The sequence below is a fragment of the Ornithorhynchus anatinus genome, chromosome 12 (genome assembly GCF_004115215.2).
Source record: "Ornithorhynchus anatinus isolate Pmale09 chromosome 12, mOrnAna1.pri.v4, whole genome shotgun sequence".
NCBI classification, from domain to species: Eukaryota; Metazoa; Chordata; class Mammalia; order Monotremata; family Ornithorhynchidae; genus Ornithorhynchus; species Ornithorhynchus anatinus.
This window is the reverse complement of record NC_041739.1, coordinates 58,824,830-58,837,772: the sequence shown is the minus strand read 5'-3', so window position 1 is coordinate 58,837,772 and position 12,943 is coordinate 58,824,830. Positions and strand designations below refer to the sequence as shown.

Genomic DNA, 12,943 nt, shown 5'->3' with positions numbered 1-12,943 from the left:
CCACGAACCCACGGATGGATGAGTGCTTGCTTGGTGGCTGGGGAGAACGTGTGAATCCAGTCATTTTGTTTGGTGAACAGAGCAAGTATTTGCCGAGCTCTACAGTTCTTTGTAATATTAAAAATTATACTTTTACTTTCCTGGCCTATTTGTGACTTTTTACTATGGGGAGCTTGTCACTATCTTGGTTATCACCCATAAATTAACTGTGCTTAACTTCTAAAAGCATAGGACCTCAACTGAATCAACTCAAGTCCCTCGCAGATTCGTTGTGCGTTTCAACCGAATTTAAAAGCCGTCTTTCCTGGTATAGACACACTTTTTCTGACAGTACTCTATATTTGGGGGGCAGGCCCTCTGAAAGGAAATAAATTATAATAACTGATGATTTGGAGGACAAAGCCCAAGAGTGAACTGGTTTACAATAGACCCTGCCAAAATAGTTTCTCTCTCTCAGAGGATAACTGACCTGGTAATGGCTTCCACAGATTCTAATAAAGCAAATTTAATATAAAAATATGAGGAATACATCCCAGGGCATGAAGTCTTACAAAAAGCCACTTAATCAGAAATGTGTAGGAGGAAGAATGGGCTGAAATGCCGTAGAATGGAAAAGTGGTGATATTTTGAGAATTTGGGGAAACACTGCACACTGTCCCAAGTTGCAGAGAACGGATCAAGGTACTTTGCCCATAAATGTACTGGGCTCCATGATCTAGACCTGGTCAGGATTGGGGATCTGGGTCCTAGACAAATGATGGAAAAGCTCCATCCCAATTTTTCCTAAGGGGTTTACACTGGTGTTTCTGTCATTTTGCCTGCCTTGGCAGCGCTTAACACAGAGAATGAACTCTCCCAGGTCCCAGATTCGCAATGGGTTGGAAATGCAGAGCGGGGATAGTTGTTTTTTTTTATTACGAAGAACTGGATGGCTCTCCTCAGCGTAAACTCGACTGACTCTGCATAATACTGGATTTTAGACTTGCTAAAAACACTAATTAAAGAATTAACGTCAGTCTGGGCTTTAACGAGCTGTTTTCAGGCTAGAAGTCTTCTTTTACAATAACGCACGCAGATGAGTTATTTTCCATTGTCGATCAATCATTTATTCTTCACCATTCACTTAGCTATTCACTTTGAGAAGATCGGAGACATTTCCCTTCTTGGGAGAGACACAATACTGGAAAGGGTGAACTGCAGCCCAAACAGGGACGTTTCAATGTGAAAACAGCGTAAGCTTGATAAGCCCCCATTTCGAAAGCTTTCCCATATGATATATTCAATGTCTTGGTCCCGTCCATGATTTTTCATTTCCTTCCTATCCAGTTTTACATCACAGATTCCCTGATAAACATCGTGAAAGGATTTCCTTTACCAAAATGGACAAAAACATTTCCGTTGGACAAACACGCCAGTGTCCACCCTGCCCAATATTCCATCTCCGACAGTGGCAACGGGGTCAATCAATCTATCAATAAATGGTATTTATTGAGCACTCTCTGTGTGCAGAGCTCTGTAATAAGCACTCGGGAGAGTAAACTAGTAGGCATGATCTCTGCTCTCGCGGATCTTACTATCTAGCAGGGGAGACAGACACTAAAATAAAAAAGCAACGGAGTATAACGATATCACAAAATGACTACTTGGGGGCTAAGGGGATTGGGAGGAGGGGTGAGTACCCAAATGCTTGGCTGGCAGAGAGAGCTGATGTGGCAGAAAGGGTGGCTATAAAGGTGGGGAGATTAGAGAGTAATTGAGGAAGGCCTCTTAGAGGAGGTGTGATTTCAAAAGGGCTTCAAAGATGGAGAGAGCTGGTATCTGACAGACGAAAAGGGGAGAGTGGAAGAGGTCGGCGGTGGGAGATATAAGAATGAAGTACAGTGAGTAGACTGACTTGAGAGGAAAAAGTGTGAAAACTGCGGGTGTAGGGGGAGAGGGCTGATAGATGACCAGGAGTTTCTGCTTGATTGTGCTCAATCCAGTCTCTAAAGTTGAAATGGCCTCGCGTGAATTTTAGTAGATTCACGGGAGCCGAGATGAGTGCCCCAACCTCTGAACATCAGGAAAGACGGTGAGGCTGGTCCTGCCGGCGCGGTGAAGCGCTCGAAGTGAGCAATGGGCTGCTATTTTTTAATCACTGCTGTTTTCGCTGATATTCCACCAGACAGTCTTCCCTACGGAGCTGTTCTGTCCTCTCCCCATCACCCACTTCCAGACCCCGAGCCGGCTAAGCTGGGGTCGAAAGCAGTATCCTTGCATGCTCCACACCAAGCGGTAACTATGCTGCTGCTAAACGTTACGGTGACGGACGAAGACCAACGCCAGACCCTTAGTTGCTGTTTCGGGAGAGGAACTGCCAACGCTTGGAGCAAAGGGCACCCCGTACCTGGGACAACGGCATCCGCTCTCACCAGGTGCGGACTCAGGCCCCCCAGAATGGAGGGAGGTGATTAGCAGCACCGGCTCAACCCAAAAGCCGCCGCCCCAGATAGGCCGAGAGTCGCCGGCCGATCCCAATGACCAGCTGCGATCGCCAATTGTGGTGAGCCGGTCCCTCGGATCTCACGTGATTTCTCCCCAAAACGCTGAGGTACACGGGCAGGGAGCACCGGCTCCAGGGGAGACATGATAATGGCGGTGGTGGAGGAAGGAAGTTTGGGCAGGGACTGTCTCTATCTGTTGTCGACTTATTCATCCCAAGCGCTTAGTACAGTGCTCTGCACATAGTAAGCGCTCAATAAATACGAATGAATGAATGAATGAATGAATGAATGAGTGCAACGAGGGAAGAGGCAGCAGGGGCATGGCGCGTTGCCGAGTGTGACGTGCGGGACTCTTTGAAGGCTATGACCGCAGCCCAGTGCCGAGCACAGTAGGGTGCTCTGCACCCAGCTAGCGCTCGATAAATATTGATTGACTGACGGTCCCAGTTCGCCCCAGCTGAACTGGGTACCCAGTTTATATAACGAAAGAGGCAGGTATCACGGCGGGAGGGAGCCGACTGTTGTACTCGTGCTCCAATTACCGACTGCTCTCAGAAGTGGCGCTGGAGAAGGAAGCAGGGTAGTTCTGGCTCCTCTTGCCCCTGGCCCATCCCCAAGGCAGGGCTTGTTGGATCTGGCCTCAGCACAGGGAACGCCGTTTGAATGCCGTCGCAGAGGAGGGAACTCGAACCTCTCATCACCAAGCAAAAAAACCACCCGGACACCGTTACTAACTACTGCTTTCCATCCGGACTGCTCTGCCCTGGGATGGATCAAACGAAGCTGCAGATTGGCCTAAAGGAGAGCGGCTGGGGAGGATAGGTTGGAGAACAGAGACTCCAAGGGTGTCGCACACAGCTACCCAACAAAATAAATGTTCTCAGTTAAAATTTTGCCTCCCGCGTTCTCTGTTAGATTATCTTTTGCCAGGAAACTTCAAATGAAAACAATTTATCACTATTCGCCTGATTTTAGCAAAGGGCAAATCCAGGAAAATTTTCTTTGGAGTAATAGATGGGTTCGAGACAGAGTACTTTTCTCCTAGATCCCGTTTCCTTACGAGAGAGAGAGAGGAAGGGAAAGAGAAAGAAGGTCTCGATTACAGCTAACCACTCAAGGACACGGTTTCTACTCGACAGCCTCTAAATGACTACTAAATTCATACAAGCACCCCTACATGGAGGAATGATGTCTCAGATTCGGCCTGCTAATAAACATGAGCAGAGGTGCCAACTCTTCATTTTGAAGGGGGGGGAGGCGCGGAGCATATAGAAGAGGTGGGGCTTGGGAATGGCATCCAGGCTTCAAAAAGTTAACGGGTCGTACGGGTCCAAGTCTGGGTCTTTTCTGTTTTGCTCAGAAACTCTCACGTCGGAGACCCGGGGTGTGGCAGGACCAGCCCCCCCAAACTGTGAAACAATGACTTCACCTCCACGGCTGGAAACCCACAGCTGTCACCACTCCCCTGCCTCACCCAAGTTGGTTCCTGCGCATATTAGCTCAGACCTAAAAGAAATCATTCTGTTTTACCCTTTCTGGTTGGCTCTTTTGTTTATTTTTTAAGGTATTTGTTAAACACGTACTGTGTGCCAGACACTTACTAAGTGCTGGGGTAGATACAAGTTAATCAGGTTGGCCACAGTCCATGTCCCACATAGGGCTCACAGTCTTAATCCCCACTTTGTAGATGAAGTAACGGAGAGAAAAAAAGTGAAGTTATGTGACCAAGGTCACATAGACAACTGGGAGAGCTGGAATTAGACCCTGGGTCCTCTGACTACCAGGCCTAAGCCCACTCCACCGGGCCACGCTGCTTGTTCAGCTTCCGCAGGAATTTCTCTCAGCCAAATCCACAACAACAAGAGAAGGGGACGGGAGTCAAGCGCACTTTTATCCAGCTTTCCATGGCGTTCCTCTCCCTTTCTACTGAATATTTTAAAACCATCTTACAATTCTCCATATTGCTTGGTCTTGACCCCAGACTCGCTCATTTCTCTGGAAAACCGAGTTCAGTCTACACTGAATTCCCAGTGCCATATCTCTGAGCCGTGAGTTGATACTGCCTAGGCAATAATACAACCCGGGGGGGCCCAGAACTCACAGGTTCCTTAAACGAGCTGCTGATGCTCGTTGCGTGCAGGGAATGTGTGTCTGGAATTTCTCCTGAAAAGTGGTCTTTGGAAAAGAGGGTTAGCCTTGGCTTTCACAGAAGGGTTTTCAGAAAACCTTTCCATATCGAAACCGGGGAAGCATCTGATGCCCTTTCCTTCAGCCCTGGTCTTGCCAGCAGCTCCTTTTGGGTCTGGAGCCTAACCCTCTTCTTACCACAGGCAATAAACTGGGTTCATTTAACCCTCCACTCTGCCCCAACAGGTGTTCCCATTCTGCTTTTTGGCTCAAAGGTTGTTAGAGCATTAGAAGCTTTTTGGTTGCAGCACACCACCATAGTGTGCCCACACTGGGATGGCTGCGTTCTGCGGCCAGAATTTTCCTCCACGCAGGATTTGGCGAGAACACAACCCAGGCGTCTCAGGAGAGCTGGGGGGGGGGGGGGTACTGATTTTTCTCAGGTCACCCACTGGACATAGGGAGGTCATCCTCCCGTTCAGCTAGGTTTACCTCCGGTTCCACCCTTGAAACACCTCCTAGGGAACGCCCAAGGACCACAGCTTAATGCACAATGATTCGTGCTGCCAAAATGCCGAGCAGAGGGAAACAACCCAGTCGGGCCTACATGCCACTCCAGCCTTTTATTTAATTTAAGTAGTATTTGTTAAACGCTTACTATGTGCCAGGCACTTTGCTAAGCATGGGGGTAGATACAAGCTAATCAGGTTAGACACAGTCTCTGTCCCACATGGGGCTCAGTCTTAATTCCCATTTTACAGATAACAGGCATGGAGAAGTGATGTGACTTGTCCAAGGCCAAACCGCAGTCAAATGGGGGAGGCAGGATTAGAACCCAGATCCTTCTGACTTCCAAGCCCCTGCTCTATCCGCTAGGTCACACTGCTTCCAGTTGGGATTTTTAGGTGATCCTGGTCCCCACCCCGGTGAAGCCACCAGGTCTGGGGCCCCTAGGCTCGCTGTGGTCCTTCCCGGGAGAGCTTGGCTGGCCAGGAGAGAAGAGGACCACACAAAAAGTCCCCTAAAACAATCAGAATCCCCAGGAAACGCAGGAACCCACTGAACCTGGCCTTCCAGCCCAGACCTAGAAGAGAAGACACCCCTCTCACCACATCTGGCTTGGACTCCGGGCTGCGGGGGTCCAGGGCTGCCTCATTGCCGGGCACAAATCTGCCCGGACCAAAGGGTCCCATCAAGCAGCCTGAATATTTTCACGGCCAAAATGAAGATCGCCAAGTCGCCTGGACCTTCCAAGTGATGCCCGTACTCTTGGCCACCTGGCCAATGCCGGCATACCCTAACGGTTAGTTAGATTTTAAAGACCTCGTCCAGATTGGAGCCTGGGTACCGGCAGCAGGTGAAATCACCCCTCCTGAGTGCCTTCCTCTCCCCAGGAAAGTGCCCCGTTTCAGCATTTAACTGGGCTTAGTTGGTAAATTCTCATTTCTAGTCCAAACCCCTCGCATGTCATTTGAAAATGGTACCCAGAGGTTCTAACTTCAAAAATGAGTCGATGGCATATTTGGGAATCGTAATTTGGGGGCCCAAACTCTAGGTTCTAATTCAAGGATCCCCCGTTCCTGATTCTCAGGGTAAAAAGGTCACAGAAAATCTGTTTACCTAAAAATGGAAAGGGAACTTTTCCTAAGGCATGGCTTAGTGGAAAGAGCCCGGGGCCTGGGAGTCAGAGGTCGTGGGTTCTAATCCCGACTCTGCCACCTGTCTGCTGTGAGACTTTGGGCAAGTCACTTAACTTCTCTGTGCCTCAGTTACCTCCTCTGTAAAATGGGGATTAAGTCTATGAGCCCTATGTAGGACAGCCTGATTACCTTGTATCTCCCCCAGCGCTTAGAACAGTGCTTAGAACAGTGCTTAGAACAGTGCTTGAGAAGCAGCGTGGCTCAGTGGAAAGAGCATGGGCTTTGGAGTCAGGGCTCATGAGTTCGAATCCCAGCTCTGCCACTTGTCGGCTGTGTGACTGTGGGCGAGTCACTTAACTTCTCTGTGCCTCAGTTCCCTCATCTGTAAAATGGGGATTAAGACTGTGAGCCCCACGTGGGACAACCTGATTCCCCTATGTCTACCCCAGCGCTTAGAACAGTGCTCGGCACATAGTAAGCGCTTAACAAATACCAACATTATTATTATTATTATTGCTTGGCACGTAGTAAGCGCTTAACAAGTACCATAATTATTATTATTATTATTAAGGGGTCAAATGATAACCCTTACAATACTGGGGAACTTCTGGGACATTTTATGGGCACATTTATTACATTCTGCACGTCTGAAACTTTGACAGTGTTAGTTAAATCATTAAACTGTTGTTTATTGTGGTGACAGATTCTACATTAGAGTAGTGCTGTTTCAGTCTCCCACCTACCCACGAGTAGCTCCTTCAAGTGCGAACGACAACTATACATCGGGTAGGGTGTGACAGTTACCCGTAACTATCACCTATATAGAGAGCTATACACGCTAAAGAAATTAGTGCTTTACATAACGGCGCTCAGTAAATGCTATGGATCGATGGATCCCGACTCTGCCACGTGTCAGCTGTGTGACTGTGGGCAAGTCACTTAACTTCTCCGTGCCTCAGTTACTTCATCTGTAAAATGGGGATTAACCGTGAGCCTCACGTGGGACAACCTGATGACCCTGTATCTACCCCAGGGCTTAGAACAGTGCTCTGCACAGGGTAAGCGCTTAACAAATACCAACATCATTATTACTCCCAACAGCCACGAGGCCCAAGGAAATCCGGAGAGATGCAAGCATTCAGAAATGAAAACTCTCGCATATCTGGCCACATACACTGCACACTCCATAAAGTATTACTAATCAGACTCTCTGCCCCTGCGTTTTGCCAAAGACGTTGAAGAATTAACTGGCAAATCTGATTTCTGGTTTCCCCCGGCAGTTGTGCCAAGAGATCACGAACAACAGGAATTCGGGGTAAATGTCCCAAGCCAAACTCTGTGCTTTCCACAGAAACACTGCCAAGCTTCTGTACGATCCGATCTCCGGTCCAACTCTTCCCAGGCCTAGACTGGGGTGAAATTTCTCTCCCGTTGTCACACCAACGCCACGCGGGTTTCCCAACGCAGCCGGGCAGGATGCCTGACCCACCTCCCCGAGCCCGGCCTTGAGGGGAGGTTTGGTTTTGGAAGAGTGAGAGGAAGGGCAGGGGGAGGAAGCAGGTTCCGAGCTCTCCGCCGACCCCGACCAAGGCGCATTGTTAAACCGCCGGGCAGGGCGAAAAGAAACCGGTCGGTTTGTTTATGTTCTTCCATAAGCAATTTCCTCCAGGCTCCACACGTTTCTGAAAGGAAGAGAGCCGCCCCTTCCGAAACTAACCAACCCGGAAGAAGGAGCAAGAGATACACACACAAAACACATCCACACACCCCACAGATGGTTTTATTTCTGGGCGGGCAGCCTCCCCAACCCTCTGCTGCTCCCTCTTCCCCCAGCACTGGGCTCATTTGTATATATTCTTTATTAACCTATTTATTTTGTTAATGAGGTAAACATCCACTCGATTCTATTTATCTTGTTGATGTTTTTGTTTTGTTCTGCTTTGCTCTGCTGTCTGTCTCCCCCGTTAAGACTGCGAACCTGTCGTTGGGCAGGGATGGTCTCTATCTGTTGCCCAATTGTACATTCCAAGCGCTTAGTACAGCGCTCTGCACATGGTCAGCGCTCAGTAAATATTATTGAATTAGGGTGAGGGTCCAAGAGGGCCGGGTCGCAAGTGGGGAAAGGGAAGTCCCGCCGCAAACCTGGCTGCAGGAGAGGCAGCAAGGCCTAGTGGCAGAAGCCGGGGCTTGGGAGTCAGAGGACGTGGGTTCCAATCCCGGCTCCGCCACTTGGCCGCTGGAGGGCCTTGGGCAAGTCACTTTGCTTCTCTGGGGTGAAGTCTAGAAAAGCAGGATTGAGCCCGCGGGGCCCAAGGTGGGACCAACTGATTACCCTCTATCGACCCCAACGCTTACAACAGTTCTTGGCACAGAATAAGAGCTTAACAATTATTATTATAATAACCACCAATGACCCAAGGAGGGGTGGCCATGTGGGCTTGCCTGCCTGGAGAGGGCAGGAGTTGGGAGTCGGAGGTCGTGGGTTCTAATCCCACATCTGCCACTTGTCACCTTGTCAGTTCCCTCCTCTGTTAAATGGGAATGAAGACTGTGAGCCCCACATGGGACAACCTGATGACCCTGTCTCTCCCCCAGTGCTTAGAACAGTGCTCTGCACATAGTAAGCGCTTATTATGACCTTATAACAGTGCTCTGCACATAGTAAGTGCTTATTATTATTATTATGAGCTTAGAACAGTGCTCTGCACATAGTAAGCGCTTTTCATTATTATGACCTCAGAACAGTGCTCTCCACATAGTAAGCGCTCATTATTATTATGACCTTAGAACAGGGCTCTGCCCATAGTAAGCACTTATTATTATGATCTTAGAACAGTGCTCTGCTCATAGTAAGCACTTATTATTATATTATTATTACCTTGGAACAATGCTCTGCACATACTAAGCGCTTATTATTATTACTACCGTAGAACAGTGCTCTGCACATAGTAAGCGCTTATTATTATTATATTATTACATATTACCTTGAAACAGTGCTCTGCACATAGTAAGGGCTTATTATGATTATATTATTACCTTGAAACAGTGCTCTGCACATAATAAGCGCTTATTATTATATTACTACCTTGGAATAGTGCTCTGCCCATAGTAAGCGCTTATCATCATTATTATGACCTTAGAACAATGCTCTGCACATAGTAAGCCCTTATTATTATGACCTTAGAAGTGCTCTGCACATAGTAAGCGCTTATTATTATTATGACCTTAGAACAATGCTCTGCACATAGTAAGCCCTTATTATTATGACCTAAGAAGTGCTCTGCACATAGTAAGCGCTTATTATTATTATTATGACCTTAGAACAATGCTCTGCACATAGTAAGCCCTTATTATTATGACCTTAGACGCGCTCTGCCCATAGTAAGTGCTTATTATTATTATGACCTTAGAACAATGCTCTGCACATAGTAAGCACTTATTATTATGACCTTAGAAGTGCTCTGTCCATAGTAAGCACTTATTATTATGACCTTAGAACAGTGCTTTGCACAGAGAAAACGCTTATTATTATGACCTTAGAAGTGCTCTGCCCATAGTAAGCGCTTATTATTATGACCTTAGAACAATGCTCTGCCCATAATAAGCTCTTATTATTATTACGACCTTAGAACAGTGCTTTGCACATAGTAAGCGCTTATTATTATTATTATTATGACCTTAGAACAGTGCTTTGAACATAGTAAGCGCTTATTATTACTATTATGACCATAGAACAGTGCTTTGCAAATAGTAAGCGCTTATTATTATGGCCTTAGAACAGTGCTTTGCACATAGTAAGCGCTTATTATTATTATGGCCTTAGAACAGTGCTTTGCACATAGTAAGTGCTTATTATTATTATGGCCTTAGAACAGTGCTTTGCACATAGTAAGCGCTTATTATGATTATTATTATGGCCTTAGAACCGTGCTCTGCCCATAGTAAGCGCTTATGATTATTATTATGACCTCGTATCTTACCCCAGCGCTTAGAATAGGTGCCTGGCCCCTAGTGAGGGCTTCCTAAAGACGCTGGTGATTATTGATTATGAGACGATGGTGATTATTGATTATGATGCTGATGATGGGGGGGGGAGGGGAGGGGGGCTTACACAGTGACGTGTCCGGATCCGCGGACGACGACCGGGTCGGGGGAATACTTGAGCAGCTGCTCCTCCAGGGCCCGCTCCTCGTCCTCCTCCTCCTCGTAGATCTCGTCGAAATCCGCCATGCCGGGCGGGCGGAGGGTGGCGCGGAGGGTGGGAGCCGCGCTACAGGCCCGCCGCCATTACCGGGAGCGCCAACACCACCGTCCTGTCAGCATCCGCTCCCTCCCGCCGCCGCCGTTTTCCTGGTCGTCCCTCGGCCGCCGCTGAGGCAACCACGGCAACGGGCCGGTCCTTCCCCGCCGCCGCCGCCGCCTCCTCCCTCTCCTCCGCCCCCTCCCTGCTCTCGCGAGATTTCGTCCGCGCACGAGAGCCGGGGGAGAGGAGGAGGGACGAGATGCGCCTGCGCGGCTCCGCTCGGGGCGAGGAGGGGGGACGAAGTGCGCCTGCGCGGCCCCGCTGAGGGGGAGAGGAGAGGCGAAGGGATTCGGCGCGCATGCGCGGTCCCGCTTGGAGGGACGGGAGGAGGGACGAGGCGCGCCTGCGCGGCCCCATTTCGGGGAGAGGCGGAGGGAGGAGGTGCGCCTGCGCGGTCCGGCTTGGGGAGCGGAGGAGGGACTCGGCGCGTATGCGCGGTACCGTTGGGAGGGACGGGAGGAGGGACGAGGCGCGCCTGCGCGGCCCCACTTGGGGGAGAGGAGAGGCGGAGGGAGGAGGCGCGCCTGCGCGGTCCGGCTTGGGGAAAGAGGAGGAGGGACGAGGTGCGCCTGCGCGGCCCCACCGGGGGGGGGAGAGAGGAGAGGCGGAGGGAGGAGGCGCGCCTGCGCGGCCCCGCTTGCGGGGGAGGAGAGGAGGAGGGAGGAGGCGCGCCTGCGCGGCCCCGCTTGGGAGAGAGAAGGAGAGGCGGAGGGAGGAGGCGCGCCTGCGCGGCCCCACTTGGGGAGAAGAGGAGGAGGGACGAGGTGCGCTTGCGCGGCCCCACTGGGAGCAAAGAGAGGCGGAGGGACTCAGCGCGCCTGCGCGGTCCCTTTTGGAGGGGAGAGGAGGGACGACTCGGTGCGCCTGCGCGGCCCGGCCGGTGCTCGAGCGCGCGCATGCGCGCAAATGCCCCCCCATCATCATCATCATCATAATAATCCCATCATCATCATAATAATAATAATCCCAGGGAGAGAGATTATTCGAGAAGCAGCGTGGCTCAGTGGAAAGAGCCTGGGCTTTGGGGTCAGAGGTCATGAGTTCGACTCCCAGCTCTGCCACTTGTCAGCTGGGTGACCTTGGGCAAGTCACTTCACTTCTCTGGGCCTCAGTGACCTCATCTGGAAAATGGGGATGAAGACTGGGAGCCCCACGTGGGACAACCCGATGACCCTGTGTCTCCCCCAGCGCTTAGCACAGTGCTCGGCACAGAGTAAGCGCTTAACAAATACCAACATTATTATTATTCCTCCCGTTTAGACTGTGAGCCTGCCGTTGGGCAGGGATGGTCTCTGCTGCCGAATTGTCCACTCCAAGCGCTCAGTCCAGTGCTCTGCACATAGTAAGCGCTCAATAAATACGATTGAATGAATAATGCTGGTATTTGCTAAGCCCTTCCTAGGTGCCGAGCATTGTTCTAAGCGCTGGGGGAGATGCAAGGTCATCAGGTTAATTATAATAATAATAATGTTGGTATTTGTTAAGCGCTTACTATGTGCCGAGCACTGTTCTAAGCGCTGGGGTAAACACAGGGGAATCAGGTTGTCCCACGTGGGGCTCACCGTCTTCATCCCCATTTTACAGATGAGGGAACTGAGGCCCAGAGAAGTGACTTGCCCAAGGTCACCCAGCTGACAAGCGGCAGAGGCGGGATTAGAACCCGGGACCTCTGACTCCCAAGCCCGGGCTCTTTCCGCTGAGCCACGCTGCGTCATTCATTCTTATTTATGGAGCACTTACTATGTGCAGAGCACTGGACTAAGTGCTTGGAATGGACAATTTGGCCACAGAGAGAGACAATCCCTGCCCCACAACGTGCTCACAGTCTAAACAGTATTTGTTTAAGTGCTTACTGTGTGCCAAGCACTGTGCTAAGTGCTGGGATGGATGCCAGCAAATCAGATTGAACACAGTCCCCGTCCTGAATAATAATAATAATGGCATTTATTAAGCACTTACTATGTGCAAAGCACTGTTCTAAGTGCTGGGGGGGACACAAGGTGATCAGCGTGTCCCACGTGGGGCTCATAGGCTTCATCCCTATTTTCCAGATGAGGTCACTGAGGCACAGAGAATAAAATAAATAAATAATGTTGGCATTTGTTAAGCGCTTACTATGTGCAGAGCACTGTTCTAAGCGCTGGGGTAGATACAGGGTGATCAGATTGTCCCACATGGGGCTCACAGTTTTCATCCCCATTTTTACAGATGAGGCAACTGAGGCACAGAGAAGTGAAGTGACTTGCCCACAGTCACACAGCTGACAAGCGGTGGAGCCGGGATTAGAACCCATGAGCTCTGATTCCCAAGCCCGTCCTCTTCGGCTCACAGTCTTCATTCCCATTTCACAGCTGAGGGAACTGAAGCCCAGAGAAGTGAAGTGGCTTGCC

The 12,943-nt window shown here is 49.9% G+C and overlaps 1 protein-coding gene across 2 annotated transcripts in view; it reads right to left on the bottom strand.

Moving 5' to 3' along the window:
• Window positions 1-10,682, bottom strand: part of CHIC2 (cysteine rich hydrophobic domain 2) — a 37,300-nt gene extending 26,618 nt beyond the window's left edge. The window contains exon 1 of one of the 2 annotated variants that reach the window (XM_029076471.2): window positions 10,362-10,682. In XM_029076471.2, coding sequence (XP_028932304.1) covers window positions 10,362-10,480 — 119 coding nt within the window. In that variant the 5' untranslated portion in view covers window positions 10,481-10,682. The remainder of the gene's footprint in view (window positions 1-10,361) is intronic. The other variant, XM_029076470.2, reaches the window with a different exon arrangement.
• Window positions 10,683-12,943: the final 2,261 nt, after the last annotated feature.